Consider the following 20,186-nt stretch of genomic DNA (forward strand, 5'->3'; position numbering starts at 1 on the left):
ATTCAGAAAAGTGTTCCTTAACCTGAAACGACTTTTACCATCATTGTGGTTTTCCTGGACATAAACCTGTCAGAGAATCAAGGAGGAGTTCCACAGGATTGCAGGTGAATGATGTAGAGATCTGTTAAATTCATTTTAATCATTTATTCTGTTAATGACATTGTGCTGCAACCTCAGACTGGGATTAGTCATTTTAATTTCTTGTAGGATTCTTGAAGGATCATATGTGATGCTGCATACATCATTTCTGATGTGGAGGCCAAGTGGTCTGGGTCTGTTCATGACTCCAGGATTTATGGAGAGTCTAACCTGAGCAACAGACTGCAGCGTGGTCAGCAGCCTAAAGATTTTCACAATAGAATTCTCTTGTCTCTGTCCTTTAATATACTCTGATGTATCCACTATACATTACAGGAGAGTTTGATGGCCTTCTGCTGGGTGACAGGGGTTACCATGCCAACCCAGGCTGATGACCTCATACCCTGACCCTGAACCAGACCCCCAACAGAACTTCAACCGGGCTCACTGCAGGACCAGAGCCCGGGTGGAGATGACCATAGGCCTGCTGAAAGCCCGTTTCCAGAGCCTACGTCTCCTCAGGGTGACCCCTGAGAGGGCCTGTGATATTACTGTGGCATGTGTTGTTCTTCATAATATTACCACTATTAGAGGAGAGCAACACCCTGCCCTACAAACTGAAGACCCAGATGATGACCTCATCCACCTGCAGCTATCCAGGACAGCAGAGCAGTCAGAGACACCGTATGCAATAATCACTTTAGAGTTTAAGTCACCATCATCACCACCACAGCAAATAAAGACATGATACACATTTCATTTGGTTTTCTTTATTTCCTACAAATAGAAGAGATAGTTTAGTTCATGTTCCAATAGTTAACATAATCCACTTGTGACCATGTACCCACCTCTAACTTGTGCTCCAGTATTTCAATTTCCAGATCTGCCCTCCTAATCAGTTTTTTGGATTTTTCTCAGCAAATGCAGTTTGTAAATCTGTTTTACTGATAACTGGGAATACGTAGAGGACATTAAATTATACAGTTGCAGATGAATTCCATGGAATGAACCTCTGGTGTTTCCTGAACATCCATTTCACTGTGTCAGTCTGTGCAGTGGACGTTGAGGAACTATCCTGCTGCTGTCCAGCCATGCTCTGTTAAAAAGGATGAGAATGTGCAATACTTCAGTGTAGGCTAAATGTCACACTCTATATTCTACCAGAATGTTAAGAAATGTGAATGGGAAGAAAACTATCAGTAACATACCTCTATATTTGGGGTGGCTGTGGCTCAGGTGGTAGAGTGGGTTGCCCAATGATTGACGGATTGGTGGTTTGATTCCTGCTCTCACCAGAGTGAGAATGTGTGAGAGAATGAATAATGGGTAAATTTGAAGCGCTTTGAGTGGCCAAAAAAGTGCTATATAAATCTAATCCATTATTATATACCTTTCTGGATCCCCCTCTGTAAAGGCTGCAGACACAGTTTCATCCTCTTCATCCTAGATCAGTGATATGTTTCAGTACACTTAAACTACCATTTGGATAAATCTTTGGAGTGTTGCCTACTTACAGTTACAAGGTCTGTTGTGGTGTGAAGGAGCCAAAAGACAAAAAAAGACACAAAAAAGAACTAAATAATTATATAAATTATATATATATATATATATATATATATATATATAATTTCCAGTTCAAAAACGCAAACTTTCGCTTACCTGTTGCTATGGTGACTCGTCGAATCCGGGCTCCATTGATGCTGCCTTTTCAGAGTTGTGGTGCACAACACTTAACTCCGAGTGAAATTACTCCGAGTTGATTAAACCAACTCAAATCAGCCGTTGTGAAACCAAAAACTCAGAGTTTTCTATCTCAGAGTAGATCAACTCAGAGTTGAGGATTAAACTCAGAGTTTGTTAAACCTGCTTTGTGAAACAGGCCCCAGGTCAAAAACCTTGTATATGAAAACTTTTGTCAGTGAAACCTTTTTGATTCTTTCTCTAAGGTTGGGCATTTATACCAATTTGATACTTGCAAGCAACAAGTGTTGACTACTGATCTCTGATGCTAAACAAGATAAATGAATGAGACAGAAGGGTGTGCACATTTCTATTTTCAATCCAGCATTATTATTTATATATTTGGTTTCTGTTTCCATATCAAGTTATCTCTGCCTGTTACTGTCTTCTATGGAACACCACTGAAATAATGAATAAAAGAAAGGCAAATGAGTGCAAGAAAACATTTAATCATTCACTATAAAGATACAGTCAGCATGCATCGTAAAACACAAACAAAAATAACTTCAAACACCTCAAATATGTAATAAAAGTTAATACAATCAACATTTCATTAGTTCTGTAAAAGTCAGCAAAGATAAACTCAAGAATGCACATCACATTAAAAACCTATATGTATTGACAGTGATTATACCATTTGTCAAATTTTTGCAATTCCTAAGAAAACTAGATGGCCTGTTGAAAACTGGTACCATTCCTTTTGGCTTTTCTCAGATCAGATCTTTTATTAGATGGTAGCTACTACCACCAGGAATTGCCAAAGCGAGTTTTGAAACCTACACTTTACGCAAGGGTCTTCAGGTAACTCAACAACTCTAACAGACTGTCCTCTGAATTCCTCATGAATACAATCAAGGCATTTTGGTTTTTTCTGATGTACTCTACACAGAACAGACAATTCCTTTATACTGTAACATTTTGCCATATCCAGGTCCAGACTGCTGGTAGGAAATCATGCATTACATTAACTCCTATTACAACACAGCTTTTAGTGTACTCATCTGTCTGTACTTTTCATTTACTCATATAGTATGATTTAACTAATTCAAACACTGATCTAAACCAGCCCTGGCATAACCTAATTTCAGACATCTTGTGCCTTGTCTCAGAGCTTTAGAGACCTAAAATATATTATCATTAATAATAATAAAAAGAGCAATAACAAAAAATATGAAATCAAACATTTTAACCAAAACTTTGAAGAGGACATAATACATGACTCACAGTTTTCTTGAAGATATCGCTACTTGGTTTCAAGAAAGAAAAGCTTATAATCTAACAATACCAATTTGGTTCAGTAACCATGTTATTTTTTATTCTATATTTTATTTGAAAAAGATATTAAAAAAAAGTCAAAATCATACATTTTGCTGAAATACTACAAAAGATAGAAAAATATTTTGGGTTTACAGTTGGCAGCAGACTGGCTGGGCTCAGAGGAGAAGGTGGCGGCTGGTTAGTGCAGTCGGATCACATGATGGGGCACCTTCCTTTGGCAGCGCGAGGGTCTCCCTGCAGAGTCGCCACAAATATTCATGGTTCAATTTCAAACTTAATACTGATAATGCACCATCAGTTCTAAAATGGTCATCTTAAAATGTAAATCAACACAGAGGTTCAAGCATCTACACTTTAGGACATGAACTTGACTGGAGCCAAAACACACCTGGACACTGATGAGGATTGTTTAGGTTTATTGCATGTCACACAGTGTGAGACGGACCGATTAAAGTCTCGGTTTCAAACAGTCAGATACAATGAGTTTGAGGCTGTCAGTTTGTGTGATACATGTCTGGTGGACTGCAGTGATGTGAAGAAGGTCACAATATCACAAAAACAAAAATACTTAGACAAAAAATGCATGATAAGATGCAACTTGATCGGGAATGGGATGCAATGGAATTCGGTAATAATTCATTGAACAGTGAAATTCACTGACAACTGCCTTTAATTTCCTCATGGATATCAATGGCAATTAAGTTAAAAAAAAAAAAACACAGCCATTTTCAGATGCCAATAGCTCCAGCATATTGTATTGTGGAAATGTCTGAGTAAAATGTGTTTCACAAGGCTTTAGACTTTGACTGATTGGAGCCTGACTGTGGGTATTGCCTGCTATTGGCCGATGGCTCAGTTGGCATTGACAGGAACCTTGGAGTTACCTTTGACCAGGATATGTCCTCTAACTCACATAGGCACATATGTAGGACAGGCCTTTTCCACCTGTGTAATATTGTCATGATCAGGAACATCCCCATCTCAGAGTGACACTGAAAAACTAATCCATGCATGTATAACTTTTAGGCTGAACTGTTCTAATTCCTTATTATCGGGATGCTCCCATAATTATCCTTAAAACCTCAAGCTGGCACAAAATGTCGTAGCCAGAGTACTGCCAGATAGAAGATCATATTTCTCTCATAGGCTTCTCTTCATTGGCTCACTGTAAAATCCAGGACAAAATTCTGCTACAAACATACACAACTCTTATTTTCCTGCATCGCTGGCCCCATTTTACTGATAAAATGGCAGGCAGTTATAACTTCACCCCCACAGAAGTGGATTATCTTGTTAATAATGCTGCAGCCTCACTGCGTACGATACTCGATAGTGCTGCACTTTTGAAAAAGAAAGCCATCGAGGACCTGCTCCTTGGTACAGTTCCAAACTGCAAACTTTAAAGCAGGCATCACAAAAGCTGGAACGAAAGTGGCATTCCACTAGTTTAGAGGAAGTTTATGTAGCTTGGAAAAATAGTCTAGTTTTAATTTTTTTTAAAAAAAAGCTCTTTGTAATGCAAGGACAGCATATTCTTCATCCTTGTATTCCTTGTATTCCTTTAGCTCTGATCAGTAATGACTTCATGAGCTTCTTTACAGATAAATTTGTTACGAGTAGAGAAAAATTAACCTCACCCTTCCTACAACTGTATCACTGAGTACAGCTACTTCACAATTTGATGCAAGAGCGAAGGGATATTTAGACTTCTTCATTCCTATACATCTGAGCTAATCTGATCTGATTCTTCATCTAAACCAGGGCTCAGCAACCCGCGGCTCCGGAACAGCATTGTGGCTCTTTGATCCCTCTGTTGCAGGTCCCTTTGGCTTTAGAAAATGAATGAGTATTTAATTTAAAATAAATAAATAAATAAATAAATAAATAATATATATATATATATACACACACACACACACGTGGACAAAATTGTTGGTACCCCTCAGTTAAAGAAGGAAAAACCCACAATTCTCACTGAAATCACTTGAAACTCACAAAAGTAACAATTAATAAAAATTTATTGAAAATTAAATAATCAAAATCAGCCATCACTTTTGAATTGTTGATTAACATAATTATTTAAAAAAACAAACTAATGAAATAGGGCTGGACAAAAATGATGGTACCCATAACTTAATATTTTGTTGCACAACCTTTTGAGGCAATCACTGCAATTAAACGATTTCTGTATTTGTCAATGAGCGTTCTGCAGCCGTCAACAGGTATTTTGGCCCACTCCTCATGAGCAAACAGCTCCAGTTGTCTCAGGTTTGATGGGTGTCTTCTCCAAATGGCATGTTTCAGCTCCTTCCACATATGTTCAATGGGATTCAGATCTGGGCTCATAGAAGGCCACTTTAGAATAGTCCAACGCTTTTCTCTCAGCCATTCTTGGGTGTTTTTGGCTGTGTGTTTTGGATGGTTGTCCTGTTGGAAGACCCATGACCTGCGACTGAGACCAAGCTTTCTGACACTAGGCAGCACATTTCTCTCCAGAATGCCTTGATAGTCTTCAGATTTCATCGTACCTTGCACACTTTCAAGACACCCTGTGCCAGATGCAGCAAAGCAGCCCCAAAACATTACTGAGCCTCCTCCATGTTTCACCGTAGGGACAGTGTTCTTTTCTTCGTATGCTTGGTTTTTGAGTCTATGAACATAGAGTTGATGTGCCTTACCAAAAAGCTCCAGTTTGGTCTCATCTGTCCAAAGGACATTCTCCCAGAAGCTTTGTGGCTTGTCAACATGCATTTTTGCAAATTCCAGTCTGGCTTTTTTATGAGTTTTTTTCAGCAGTGGTGTCCTCCTTGGTCGTCTCCCATGAAGTCCACTTTGGCTCAAACAACGAGGAATGGTGCGATCTGACACTGATGTACCTTGGCCTTGGAGTTCACCTTTAATTTCTTTGGAGGTTGCTCTGGGCTCTTTGGATACAATTCCAACGATCCGTCTCTTCAATTTGTCATCAATTTTCCTCTTGCGGCCACGTCCAGGGAGGTTGGCTACTGTCCCGTGGGTCTTGAACTTCTGAATAATATGAGCCACTGTTGTCACAGGAACTTCAAGCTGTTTAGAGATGGTCTTATAGCCTTTACCTTTAAGATGTTTGTCTATCATTTTTTTCCGGATGTCCTGGGACAATTCTCTCCTTTGCTTTCTGTTGTCCATGTTCAGTGTGGTACACACCTTTTCACCAAACAGCAGGGTGACTACTTGTGTCCCTTTAAATAGGCAGACTGACTGATTATGAGTTTGGAAACACCTGTGATGTCAATTAAATGACACACCTGAGTTAATCATGTCACTCTGGTCAAATAGTTTTCAATCTTTTATAGAGGTACCATCATTTTTGTCCAGGCCTGTTTCATTAGTTTGTTTTTTTTAAATAATTATGTTAATCAACATTTCAAAAGTAATGGCTGTTTTTGATTATTTAATTTTCAATAAATTTTTATTTATTGTTACTTTTGTGAGTTTCAAGTGATTTCAGTGAGAATTGTGGGTTTTTCCTTCTTTAACTGAGGGGTACCAACAATTTTGTCCACGTGTGTGTGTGTGTATATATATATATATATATATATATATATATATTTTTTTTTTAGTTTGTTAGTTTTTAAAATGTAATTCTAAGTTTGAAGGTTACAGTGATCTTTTAAAGATCACTGTAACCTTCAACGTTATAGTAATTAAAATAAAAAAAAATAAAAAGGGTTAAAATATGCAAAATATGCATCACAACCATGAATGCGAGACACCCGCTGGTGCACAAATATGCATCTGAGTCCTGTTGATCTTCGGATCCACATATGCATGTGAGCAGGTCTTCTCCAACATGAAATACATTACAAACATCGTTCACACCTCACAAACCGCGTAAAATCCTGTGTAAAGATGAAGGTGATGTGCAAACGCTGTGCGCCACGGTTCTGGAGCAAAAAATCACATTAACCAAGCAAGAAAAATATGGGTAGTGGGAAGCAATTCCAAAATGAAACGAAGTACAGGTTTTGGGATTAACTGCGATTAATCACATTTTAGTCAAATACCAATATTTGACACAATAGCAAAGTTTTCCAGTTCAAATAAATTTTGGCTGACAACTAAGTCGATGAATAGACATACGTAAACTGTTTACATTTCATTTATTTAATACATTCACAGATTACTGCAAATTCAAAGTCCAATTTTAGCAGTTATAGTCAACATTTTAAGACCTTTTGTAAACTCAAGCACTTTCAGTGTCTTAAAAAGTGGTCTATTATGGGATGGCTGCACCATTTGCCAGTACCAGGCCAGTTGTAGCTAACATTAGCTCTGGTGCTAACAGCAACATGTCTTGCATTGAGGTGATGCAGTTGGCTTGAACTGCTGCAGTGATAAAAAAACCCTTTGTTGCACAATTTGTACACAACCACACCTTTATCCACGCTGCAATCGGAAAGATTTCTCAAAGAAAACTTTCTCATGTTCCATCACTGTTCACCGAAGTTTCTTGTGCGCCGACATGACTCAGTGCATCCTGTGTATTTTTTGTGGCTGGCAAACAGACAAAGCTTATGGTTAGGGCTGACTCAAGTGACCCTGAGGGGTCAGTTGGAGCTTGCGTGTACGAGGCACAACTGACTTCTTTGACATCCCTTACTCATGCTGCTTTAGGCCTAGGCTGCTGGGGGACCGCTCTTGATGCACCGAGACCTTCTCTCATTTATTTACCTGTGTATTTACTATACATGCCATTAATGCATGCTTTGTGTCCCTGGTCTCAGAGCTGGATGCTTCAGATCTGCGGTTGCTGTCCCACCAACTGGCCTAGTCTCCATCATGTCCACTGTGGGATCTTGCTGCTCACCTTCCTCCATGCCCACTGCTTCCAGCTGCCCAGTTCCACCAATCTATTTTACATTGCGCTTACTCTACATGATACGGCCATCTACACACTGTTTGCATCTTACTACCACCTATGGAGTACAGAGGGTCCTCAACGTAGTTCAGAGTTTTGTTCCTACAGTTGGAATTCCGGAGAAAATGTAAACAAAGCCATTATGTGCATCACAATAGCAATCAGTCCCTAATAAAAGTCTTGAATACCAATGACTTCTGTATGTATGAATCCTTTTACAAGATTTTAATAAATATGTTGCACTGTTTTTACAACTCCATCTACTAATACCTATGTTTCGCACCATTCTGAATATTTTATTAAATCAAATTTCACTTCCATGGCATGTTGCCCTTAAGGCACAATTATCCACGAGGTTATATATTGAAAAAGCCTTTATTTTGAAGTTGTTTGTCGACAGTTGTCACTTCCTGTCTGTTTTTTGATGTTTAGCTTTACAATAGATGCTTTTCTGGATGCACGCCGTCTACTTTGTAAACATCACAGAGTCAATGCTGTAAGTAATTAACTTTATTTCTGGACTTACTGGTTAAGTTAAAATGATTTATTTATGTCGTTTTATTCTACCTTAGTTGCAGTTTTCACTTTAATGTGCATCAAGAGTCATAGTAAAGTCAAGTTTGCTACGATTCATGATTCATTTTGCAAGCATGACCTTAACTAGTTGAAGAGTTGCAGCTTTTACATTGCAGTGAAGACAGCAAGCATGGAGATGGCTATCCTTTTCTGTGAAGTACTTCCATCAGAATAGTCTGATTTGTGCTTGGGAGTCATAATAAAAGGCAAAAAGTTAGAGAATGTAGCACAATCCAAGATGGCGTACCACCAGTGAATGTAAACAAAGCTGTCTTACGGCGCAGTGTAACAACCACACGCTCCATTCTGCTGGTCAACCATTTCCACGTAACCAGTTCCGGCGCAATGACAAACCACCGTAGGTCGAGGACGTCGTAAACCGAGGACCACCTGAATATTTAATACCAGAGCCTTTCACCATACCAGTAAACTTCTGAATCAGTTTCAATGTTGGCTTGTACTTTGTACCGTCTCCGTCACTCTTACCATGCATGCATCTCAATGTTATGTTTCCTCGACCCCGCCCCTTCTGTCCCTCTCCCCCCACCCCCACCCCGTGTTTCCTCTGTCCCTCTCAACTTGGCCGGTCAGCAGCAGATGGGGGACCCATATTATCTGGGTTCTGCTCAAGGTTTCTTCCTGTTAAAATAGAATTTTTTTTCTTGCCCCTGTCACCACTGGGCTTGCTCTGGGGGTTCAGGCATTTGGGTTCTGTAAAGCATCTTGAGACAATCTGAATTGTAATTGGTGCTAGATAAATAAAATAAAATTGAACCGACAGTGCACCAACCAAAAACAGAAACAGCTACTCCACCTTTAAATCCTAAATCTCTCCAATGAGTTGAAGCCTCACCTGCTGGTAGAAGCGTTCTTCCTCAGTGGCCTCGACTCCATTATCATCTTCCTCACCCTCTTCTTCTCCTGTCTTGTATGTAGTAGTTCTTTTCGCCACCTCCTGCCAAACACAAAAATCAGTATCTCTCAGCATCCAAACTATCATCAGCATCACCCACAGGTGTGTTTCACACAGAAGAAGCCAACACCACATCTCTTCAGTTTTTCCCCAGGAAAAATAAAAGAGCTGTGAGGATGAGGTTGGACAGGTATAGGATGGATAGTGGGTGGTAACAGCAAATCATGGCAAACAGCAGTAACAGTCTGGACAGAACACTTAAGGTCAAAGGCAAACTGCATAATGGACGGATGTGCCTGTGTGGACTCACTTCTCCCTGAGGGTTGATTAGCACCACATGGACATCCTCCCCTGAACCCCAGGAGGACTGGTTCTTCCACACCAGGTCTGCAGGAGGTTTGGAGCTAACACCAGCATCACATGCCCAAATCTACACAAAGCCCCACAGTCATACTCACATTCAACACTATTTTACATTAGGAGACTAAGAACATGCACAGCATCATTTACATTGTAACATGGCATCTCTGTACCACTATTCACTATTAAACAGCTAGGAGGCATTAAACAAAATGATTTCTAATGCTTCTTCAAAAACTACATTCAAAATTTCCCCATTAAAAAAATGATTGGTATGATTTTATACTGCATATCCCGTATTAAACTTAAAAAGTAGATTCCTAATGGAACCGAGTAGCAGGTTCAAAATTTAAGGAGATGCAAACTCTTACCATGACTTTCTGGCCAGCCTTCAAGACATACTTGGGTGTAAACTTGTAGGTGGCTGTAGTAGTTCCAGTGGTCTTAATCATCTCATAGCCCACCATGGCCTGGTCCTGAGACACACACAGTAAAGAAATGCATCTAATATACAAATATGCAACCAGACTTCCAAACAGAACACTTCCAACTCTACAAAAACTTTAAGTAACTGAAAGCATGCAGAACCTAGAAACCCAGGAACTCACCTCATCTCCGCTGTTGTGAAGACAGATGAACTTGCCATCGGTGTCGATCTCGTCAATGCAGATGGGTCCTGTGGCTGAAGCAGAGTGAGCAATGGATACTGAGCTGCTGGCTTCCTGTTCTTCCACGTCAACACGCTTCCTCTTCCCCTGTGTGGTCCGCACACTGCGACTGCTGGAAGAGGCTCGAGACACTGTGACACGAGATGAAGGGCTGGGAGACAGATTCAGTCTGGGGGAAGAAAACGCCAGAGTTACAGCTACATATCCTGGTCATTGAAGACCAAAAAAAAAAAAAAAATCTAACATTTGATGAGGTTATCATGACTCTGGATCGTCACCTTTGTTCTTCTCCCTCCAAAAGTGTCCGATAGGCATTTATCTCCATGTCCATGGCGAGTTTAACATCCAGCAGCTGCTCATACTCATTCAGCTGTTCCTGCATCTTGGCTTGGATCTCAGCCACCTCTCGGTCTTTGTCCGCCAGCAACTTGCGATTTGTGCTTTTCTCTTGTGCCAGCGCTGCCTCCAGCTCCGATATACGATCACGCCAACCACGAGTCTGAATACATACAATGAAGTCAGAGTCTGAGATGGCAATGATGCTCACGTGTTACAGAGCAGGTAAATACAAAGTCAAACCAGTCAGTTCACAAGCTTTGATATCAGTTTTAGCAAAAGCATGTCTCAGAACAAAAATAAATGTTAAAAACACTTTTGTCTGGAGCAGAAATATGTTCATTTACCCCTAAGACACGATCAAGAATGTTACTTTTGCAAAAGTCTGTCTGGTGATACAGCTTTGGTACCAGCAGCACCAGCATGGAGGATCCAGGCAAAACATGCAAGGCAGTCCAGGAGAGCAAATATTCAACTCTTGCCACAGCACAGTTTGGTATCATTTTACAAGGTAATGCTGTGGCCTGTGAAATACATGCAAGCACACATTCCTTGTAAAGTACCCAAAACAACATGGCTTCAGTAGTGTAGTCCCAATGTTTTAACAGAATACTGCCTTTGGTCTCAACACCAGGGCCCCAGCAATAAATATTAGAGATGTGTGAATCGTCAGTGGTCAGTAACTACAGAAATGTAATTATCGCTATTTTTCTGATGGAATTTCAGCAAATAGGGGTCTGCAGAACTATGGTATAGGGACAGCATTCAAAACCCCTGATTTTTGCCTCTCTTTGCTTTCTGTGTTGCTGAATGCATGAGGGTGGGGCTGAACCTTCATACTAAGTTAGAAAGGCGGGATAGATGATGCCACACAACTGTTTGACAATTACAGTAATAGCTTTAGGTAACCAGTGATTTTATCAACATTATTTGAAGTTACGCAATGATTTTTGTAGCTTATACATTGTGAGAGACAAAATCTCAGTTATGCCTCATTGTAAATAATAAACTACCAATATTACAAGGCTTACATACCCACAAGCTCGAGGTTTTTTCCCCTGTTAAAAGGGTATTTTTCCTTGCCACTGTCGCCTTTGGGCTTGCACTGGGGGTCAGGCATATGGGTTCTGTAAAGCGTCTTGAGACGATTTGATTGTAATTGACGCTATATAAATAAAATTGAATTGAATTGAAGTATTATTTATTCGTATTCGGGCGAAAGCTGTTTAGTTGTACTAGAAGATAAACTCAAAATACATACTTCGTGTTCCCTTTACATCGTTGCATTTGTAAGAATATGTGACAAGCCCTTTCAATATGTAATCAGCAGGGCTGATGAAGTGCAATTTAGGTTCCATTCATAGAAATTACATTTAGATGTGAAAATGTCTAAACGGTCATTTAAAATCTCTAAAATGCAACTGTATCCTGCAATTGTTTTTAATGTTTTGACAAATCAAGTACTCAAGATGAACAGATATCTTCAGTTTCATTACAGACAGCAATTATTCCTTTTTCCCCAGTAACAATATCAGTTATTGATATCAATAATTAAATTTCCACAAGTTGAAAAAGAATTGCAAATGTTGAAAATATAATTTACTGTTTTCAGATAACTGCATTTCCTGCAAATCCAACAACTCCTTAAACCATTGTGAACATGCTGCTGTAATTGGGATATGTATTTGAGATATATCACCCTAATTAGAGTATTAATTTTTTTTATATATAAAAAGGCATTAATTAGCTTATTCCCACCAGGTACATAATCCATTTCAAACACCAGACATAGCGAAAACATTTGATGCACTGATAGAATTAAGAGTGTTCATTTTGGATACGCATCACTGACGACAATTACAGTTCAGTGTAGTCACAAAAGGAATTGCAAGTATCTTAAATATAACAGTAATTTGTATGATTATTTATCATCCAACTGGAGCTCAAAATTTTCACTTCTTCCATTTGCAACACTGAAGATTTCCACGAGTAATAAATTAATTGCAGTTATCAGTAATTATTGTTTTGATTGTTAATTAACGATATGCACACGTGTACTGGAACTGTAACACTGAATAAATGGTATTTTTAATAGTTTTAGTAGAAGTGGTAAAACCTACACTACTCACAGTAAGTTAGGGATATGGTGAGGTCCTCAGTGGATTTCATACATAAGGTGTTTGTGTCACTTCAGTGATTTTGGGGATATGGAGGCAATTGTATTAGGGTGCTAGACACCTCACTTTGTGTTTTCCATGTAATGGTCTCACTGTGTACAGTGCACCTTACATACTGGGACCAATATAAAAAATAAAATACAAAAAGACAACCCTTTTCAATGTGGCAGCAATTTAAACTTCTGGGGGTATAAAAAGCTGATATTGTCAGTAAGTCATTCCCACTTCACCATTGAAGCAGCCATGAACACACGACATCACTTAATGTCATTGTTATCAGCTCTGAAATTTCAGCAGCAAACAGTCTGATAAATGAAACAAAATCAAGTGAAGAATCGGCATCTGGTTTAAAAGACACATTTTGTGTTTAACTTAAATGGGGAAAAAGGTCAGTTCTCATAGTATCTGAAATGCCTCCATTTGTTATCTTTAGAGCAAAGGGGGTAAGCAGTAGGGCTGTGTCTCTCTAGGTCAGTGTGACTGATCTACAGGGAGTTGGCTTTATCTTAAACTTTCAGATCTTAGTATGAATCCAGCACCGAGATAAATAGTTGACTTCGGATTTTGCATTGTTTAATAAATTACATTTAAAAAAGAAAATAGTAACTCTTTCAAAATACACAAAAACTAGAGCAAAATAAAATTTCAAACCTCCTTCCGCAGTCCTGCCAACTGGGCAGTGAGGCTCTCAATCCTCAGGGCTGACTCTCTGAGCTCCTCTCGGGCCATGTTCGCCGATGCTCCGTTCATCTCAGATAAACGATGCAGGTCTTCTAGCTGGAAATAAACACACAGATGTTTTGAGAGTCTGCAGTGTTACCAATGTTTCCTTCTCATCACAACCTGAAAGAGAAGTGAGCAGTGTCACTCACTTCCTGACTTACAGGAAATTACTCAAGTACAGCATGGTATGTTGTTTGTTTCCTTACAGGAGGTACATGCTGGTTTGCTTGACTGTTTAAAACAGATTATTTACAAAATTTAGGATGAAGATACTTTGAAAGAATGCAGAGAGCATCTGACAATATTTGGTAATAACCTTGTTAGTGTTTATTAAAGTGTCAGTACCATCTGACGCCTGCTAAACAATCATCATCACTTCCTTCTTTTTATTTCATTTTCATGTTAAAGAAAACACCCATTTAGTGTGTACTGCAGAAGTTAAAAAAAAAAAAAAAAAAAAAAAGAGAGAGAAGAAAAATCACCAACAGTGCATTTAACAGCCAGAACCTTAGTCAATTACAACTGTAACAAACACAAAAAATGCCACCTGTCATTTACATCACCATTTCTGGTGCTTTGAGTGTCCATTTTTCCAACCTGGCGTGTCTCTACATGTTGTTTTACTCAGCTAGAATATGCAATTAACAACAGTTTTCTAACTATATATTCTCTCAGTGAAGCAGATCTCACTTTGTTAGAATGAAGATTGAGTACTGTGAAAAAGACACTCAGATCAAATCTTGCAAACTGTTTTTCATGTGATAACTGAGAAAAATCAGACAGCAGTGCCCATGGAAATTAATGATTTTCAGTTAGTTTACTTGTGTCAGATAAACACTTACATCCAGATACTAGGGCCAGAACAGTGGTTTCTGGTCTCCGGATATTAGGGCCCTATTAAAGACGAATATCCGAATATTCAGTTATTGTCTTCAGTTAAACTGAAGAATGCCCAAACAGCGGAGGTCTTCGGCATCTTGTCTTGCGTTTATGCAATGAAGTGAAGCGTGACGTCAGAGTGTGAGTGTGAGTGTGTGTGTATATATATAGGTGTGTGGATGTGTGTGCGTGTGGGGGGGGGGGTGATATTCGGATACCAAAATTAATATCCGGATACCGCCATAGTGAACGAATATTCAGATATTCGGGTCCAGCCCTACCAGACACCACCCCATAATGTTATGGGTTAGAGTTCAGAATTGTTTGTTTTCTTTCAAGAGTGTCACTGTACTAAACACCTCATATTCCGCCTTTTGTAACAACTGGTACATAAAGATTTTTTTATTTTAGGTCACTTTCGACACATGACATGGACTTTCATGTGAAAGGGCAGCATGTACCATACCACACCATGCAGAAGAGAGTGTGAGTGAGTGCAAGTGTGAGTTCATACTTTGACCACGTATGTGCTCTCCATGTTGTCCTTGTAGATCTTGATCTGCTCCTCATTCTGAGCCCTCATGTCAGCCAGGGCCTGAGTCAGTTTATATTCATACTCTTCCTTACGTCCAGAATCCACCTCTACCAGTCGGGTCTCATACCGTTGCCGAGCCTCCTTCACTTCCTGCAGCACAGCACACAGTCACCTCTCAGACAGGATTCTCAGGTTTGATCTAGTCCTACTTCTCTCAAGTCAGTTTTGTTTGGTTGCAGTGAAATACAATCAATGAAACAACAGCAAAATGATTCATCACCTAAAATCAGAAATAAATTGAGATGACATGCAGTCCTACTGAAAACTCAAGGTCAACTTTTCAGTTTTTGCTGCTGTGACTTCATCGTAGACCAGCATTTTAAGTCTCAGAGAATTAATTCTATCTTATGCTACAAGGATAACTGTGGTTGTATTCTACATTCAACTTGTACCAAGGTGTTTCTGCTGATTTGTAAAAGTCATATTTGCATTGATGAATTAAAGCTAAATAGCAGAAACACCTTTAGGCAATACAGTTAAAAAAAAAAACAGCACAAACTACAGCCTTCAAAATGATCATCACATTAATCAAAACTTGTCTCTCTTCAAATAGTGAACAAACTCAGGTAGGGGAGGGGGAGATGGGGGTGGTGGGGATAGTAAATGTGAAACATGCTAAATTTCTAAATATCAACGATTCCTGTTGCTAAGTTCTTTGGCAGTCATATGCCATACAGTCCATGCCAGAGTTTTGTCTCTTGTGAGCAATTAAAAGTCAAATGCTCACCTCCGCATGCATGCTCTTACGGAAGTCCATTTCCTCAGTCAGACTCTGGCACCGATTTTCCAAGTCAATGCGCAGGAGCATCTCATCTGCTAGTTGTTTCTTGGCCTGGGCAAGACCTATATCAAGCTGACAACACACAAACACAGAACATGCTTGGAAAATAAGTCTAAATGCATGAAAAAAATCTTGTTTAAAGGAAAAGGAAACACGGAACGGAAAACGGCATCATCACATTCACGCTACGGCAGTGCTTTACCTCCTGCAGCTGTTCCCCCAGGTCAGCCAGTGTGGCTTCCAGACCCCTCTTTTCAGAGAGTGCAGTAGTCAGGACGGCCTCCTTAGAGTTAAGCTGAGCTTCCAAGTCCCTCAGCCTGGCCTGTGCTGCTGCTGCCTCAGAGTCCTTCTTGTTGTAGCTGGCCAGTGGGTGACAAAGCATGGTGAGGATGATGGTGTGAAATGGTGGTGACTACTGAAGGGGGTTAAAACTAAAAGGCTATCACACACCTAATCTATACTTGTACATTTGAATGCAAGTCTAAAACATGTATATTCACCTAAAAGCAAATCCTTTAATGGCAGGTACAAATAAGCAAAACAACGATCAATGAAGGCCAGTATTGCAGTTGTGTTTCTATGGACAGCTCAGTTTGTAATAGATGTGAACTTGTGGAACAAAGTGAACGACAAAGGTGTTGTGACTGTCCACAAACTGCATCTTTGGTGTCCTCTAATGTTTTTAAACCAACACTCGAGCTATAAGGTGGAAAAAGTACTCCTCAAATCACCTTACACAACTCTAGGCAATTGCTAGTGCATGTCTATGGACTAATGCGACAGTGTGCAGTTCAGGCTTGTGCTTTGTTGAAAGCAATATTACAAATAATAGGGTTGACCTAGCAAAAATTGCTGTCAGGACTTATGGAACAGCAACCAGTGAGCTCATTTAGATGTGAATCTGACATGTTCAGAAATAATCAAACTAACAGACAGGAGTGCATGTCTGAAAGGGGCTTAAGTCAACAGAAACCGTTTCAGTGGAAGTAAAGTGCTATAATATATCTGCTTTGACAGAGCACAGATATTTCCTCATGGAGTTCCTCAGAATTAAGATGGGTGTGCTGTAAAAGGCCAAACTATGCGGGGAATGCAGTGTGCAATGTCTGCTTTCCCACATTTTACTGAGAAACGTTTGCTGGCAGGCTAAACCACTGACTCAATAGGCTTTCATTTTACATGAATATTGTCAGTAAGACCACACCAGTAAATGATAAATACCTGACAAACTTCTAAAACAAACAGTTATCATTCAGTGTTTTCAGAAAGCACATGTTAGATTACAGCAGTACACCAAAACTCAGTATGTGTGGAAGCTTATTTCATCACTTATTCTTAAATTACCACACAGAAAAGTATGAGCGGTCTAGGAAATATTTTGGAACCAAAGTGTTGTAGTATTCAAAATACAAACAAAGAAAATAAATGTTTTCTACAAATACATTAAGTACGCAGTTTAAAAACAATGCCTTGTGCATCTAGCCTTCACTTGTGACAAAATGACCAGTCTAAAAAATAAATATATCTTAATGACAATTAATTATCAAATAAAATGAGCAACCACAGTCTAGACCACAACATGGCTTTGAGTCACGGATTGGATAACGTTTCAGAGCCGCAAAATATAAACAAGCAGAAATAGGGCCAGAACCCAAATCTGAAGAAGACTAAAGTGGAAAGCGCTTCTCTACAAGTTAACAGCATTGGTTCCTCAGCTTTGTTCGATATGAAACAAAGTACATTTTAATTAATGTTATTGAAATGGTGATTGGTACACTACAATTTTGGGGTGGAAATGCTCAGCCATTGTATTGACAGCTTATTTTGCTCATGAAATGTGTTTTAGCATCTCAAAAGAAAGGCCATAGACATGCTGTTAAGAGTAAAAAGAATTTGTGCATACCTGACATAAGAACACCTTAGATAGGCTTTTCTGCAGCATTTTAAACAAGTTACTTAGGCGAAAGTGTACCAAAAATGCACCAAAGTCAAATTATATGTAGAACAGAAAACTCAAACCAGCTCTACATGTGGTCTGACCTTTTAGCTAAATTAACTTTAAAAAAAATTCCAAATTCATGGTTTCTCTGGTCTGCAAACTGTGGGGATTCCACCAGTGCCCAAAAGAATATCAAAATCAAGTTATGTACTGAACCATGTATTTTATGTACCATGACACGCCTCTTGCACATCACCAAAGCTGAAATTAGTCAAGACATGTCACACGCCCAGTTAACTTTACTGTGGTTTTTACCTGGGGAACATTACAGACAATAACTACAATTCTTGTAGTGTAAATACTGCACAATCAAGTTATATCATCACAATACAGATACATGAGGAATAGGTCACCCCATTCTGACTCAACAGGCGGTCACTGCCACATGTGTTCTGTTGTCAAGGGGGTATCACCACAAACAATACTTCCTCTGTTCAGCTCAGAACAGCTTCACACATGACTCCCTGAGAATCAGTTTTATGTAGCACATACTTTCAGAAATGTACAATATTCTATGACGGTCTTATACATATCCTGTGTGGGATTTCACACATGGATGAAATCAAAGTTGTTTTCAGCTACTTTGATGTTACATGCATTCAAAGCAGCATGAAAATATGCACAGCTGTGAGAGGCAATATTTTATGTTTTTTTTGTAAAAAATAAATTGTAACAATTACTTCCCACCTTACACAGTTCAAATACCAGGTAGTCTCCTTCTGAAAATACAGCGGAATTACCACACTTTGAGAGGGAAAAACTCCACATTATCTATTCATGCACACGAGGTTAACAGCTGTGCATAACAGTTGTTGCTGCCACGGCCTGCAATATATACGGGACGCAGCATTTGCAGTAGATATTTAGATGCTCATTTGTGCGATGCATTACACCATTTCAACCTGAGCAAAAGTCGAAACACTCCATACTACAACAATGTTTATGCTCTGTCTTTAACGAATACTACTAGAGGACCCTGAACGCACCACGTGACCTTCACGAAAGCCGTTTTAGATGAAATAAGTTTTAATGTTAGTCATTGTTTAGCGGGTGGTTTACTTGCATTATGCACGATACCAGTTCGGATTTAACACGCTGGTTTTACAACTCTGCACACGCAGCAATGTAGACAATTGTGGGCGGCTAGTTGCCATTATCAATCATTCCACAATATTCATTTTATTCTTCTTAAACTGTACTTGTTATCAGTACATTCAAACTAAGAGTGATCCCCAGTGAGCGCTACCGAACTACGGGACAATATATCTAAAGGCGTTTTTAAAATATGTTCAATATTCCGAGTTTGAATGACGCTTTCACCAGACAGGAAAACGTATCCCCGTCCGTGCGTAATGTTGCCGTAAAAGTGGCTCGAAAATCAAAGTTAGCACATAGCCTTCAGCTAATCATTTTGGGTTCATGTTCGTATTGGATTGAATACCCTGATTAAAATGTTACAGCCTTACTTTTGTTGAAGCTGCTCATGGTCAGATTTGATCTTTCCCAGCTCGATCTGTAGCCAGGCCCGCTCCTTGGAGGAGTCATCCAAACTCCTTCTAGCGTCGGCTAGCTCAGTCTCATATAGGGCTTTCAGGCCAGTTAACTCCCGACTCCTCACTTCTTCCTTCTCGCTAATCTTCCGGTGGAGTACGTCATTTTCAGACTCTAAACTGCGGACTTTGTCTATATAAACAGCCAGGCGGTCGTTGAGATCCCGGAGCTGTTGTTTCTCCTGCAGCCTGGTTATCCTGGTCGGACTCAGCGGTGTGCCGCTGCTACACGTGCTTCTCTGGCCGGTAGGAGTTGCAGTCGGGGTCGCCATTCTAAAGAGGGACGAAGATGAAAGACAGGAACCGTACCAAACCTAGATACCGCTTGTGGGAGTGTATCCACTTGGATTCAAGTGATCAACAACAACAAGCGCTTCCAAAAACTATCCTGAAAGTACGTTCTACCTTTTCTCAACCGAATGAAAGAGGGGTTGGCTTCCTAACATGGCGGCTTATTAAATATTGTACGTTGAGCTTCACTAACCAATGGCGTAGCTCGACGCAATGCGTTATTTCAGCTTCAACTTTTGGGTTCATTTGTAAGGATGCCCGACGTATGCCGAAATTCTTCGGAGCGGGCGGAGTCTATTTCCATTGTACTTTTCTGCCTCCACTTATTGAATCCGAGCGTCC

At 39.7% G+C, this 20,186-nt stretch overlaps 1 protein-coding gene and 1 long non-coding RNA gene across 2 annotated transcripts; one reads left to right on the forward strand and one right to left on the reverse strand.

The window, feature by feature from the left end:
* The first annotated feature begins 247 nt into the window (after positions 1 to 247).
* Positions 248 to 837, forward strand: LOC127530940 (uncharacterized). The gene is made up of 2 exons (XR_007937742.1): positions 248 to 331; positions 415 to 837. It is a non-coding gene; the product is annotated as an uncharacterized LOC127530940 (long non-coding RNA).
* Positions 838 to 2,247: 1,410 nt separating this feature from the next.
* Positions 2,248 to 20,021, reverse strand: lmnb1 (lamin B1). Its single transcript, XM_022211570.2, has 11 exons — positions 19,470 to 20,021; positions 16,207 to 16,363; positions 15,951 to 16,076; positions 15,143 to 15,313; positions 13,678 to 13,803; positions 10,792 to 11,012; positions 10,454 to 10,682; positions 10,217 to 10,321; positions 9,796 to 9,915; positions 9,426 to 9,527; positions 2,248 to 3,330 (listed from the first exon to the last, which is right to left on the reverse strand). Exons 1-11 carry the CDS (start codon positions 19,823 to 19,825, stop codon positions 3,289 to 3,291), a joined length of 1,755 nt encoding a protein of 584 aa, XP_022067262.1. The 5' UTR covers positions 19,826 to 20,021; the 3' UTR covers positions 2,248 to 3,288.
* Between the last annotated feature and the right edge of the window lie 165 nt (positions 20,022 to 20,186).

This window comes from Acanthochromis polyacanthus, chromosome 18 (genome assembly GCF_021347895.1).
Source record: "Acanthochromis polyacanthus isolate Apoly-LR-REF ecotype Palm Island chromosome 18, KAUST_Apoly_ChrSc, whole genome shotgun sequence".
NCBI classification, from domain to species: Eukaryota; Metazoa; Chordata; class Actinopteri; family Pomacentridae; genus Acanthochromis; species Acanthochromis polyacanthus.

What these genes read in the sequence shown, in the direction of transcription:
- lmnb1 (XM_022211570.2), bottom strand. Translation starts at nt 19,825, where the DNA reads ATGGCGACCCCGACTGCAACTCCTACCGGCCAGAGAAGCACGTGTAGC. An exon ending in AGAGCACATACGTGGTCAAA is followed by an intron (nt 13,804 to 15,142) that starts GTATGAACTCAC and finishes GTTTATTTCCAG; the next exon opens with CTAGAAGACCTGCATCGTTT. An exon ending in AGGCTGGCCAGAAAGTCATG is followed by an intron (nt 9,916 to 10,216) that starts GTAAGAGTTTGC and finishes GGCTTTGTGTAG; the next exon opens with ATTTGGGCATGTGATGCTGG.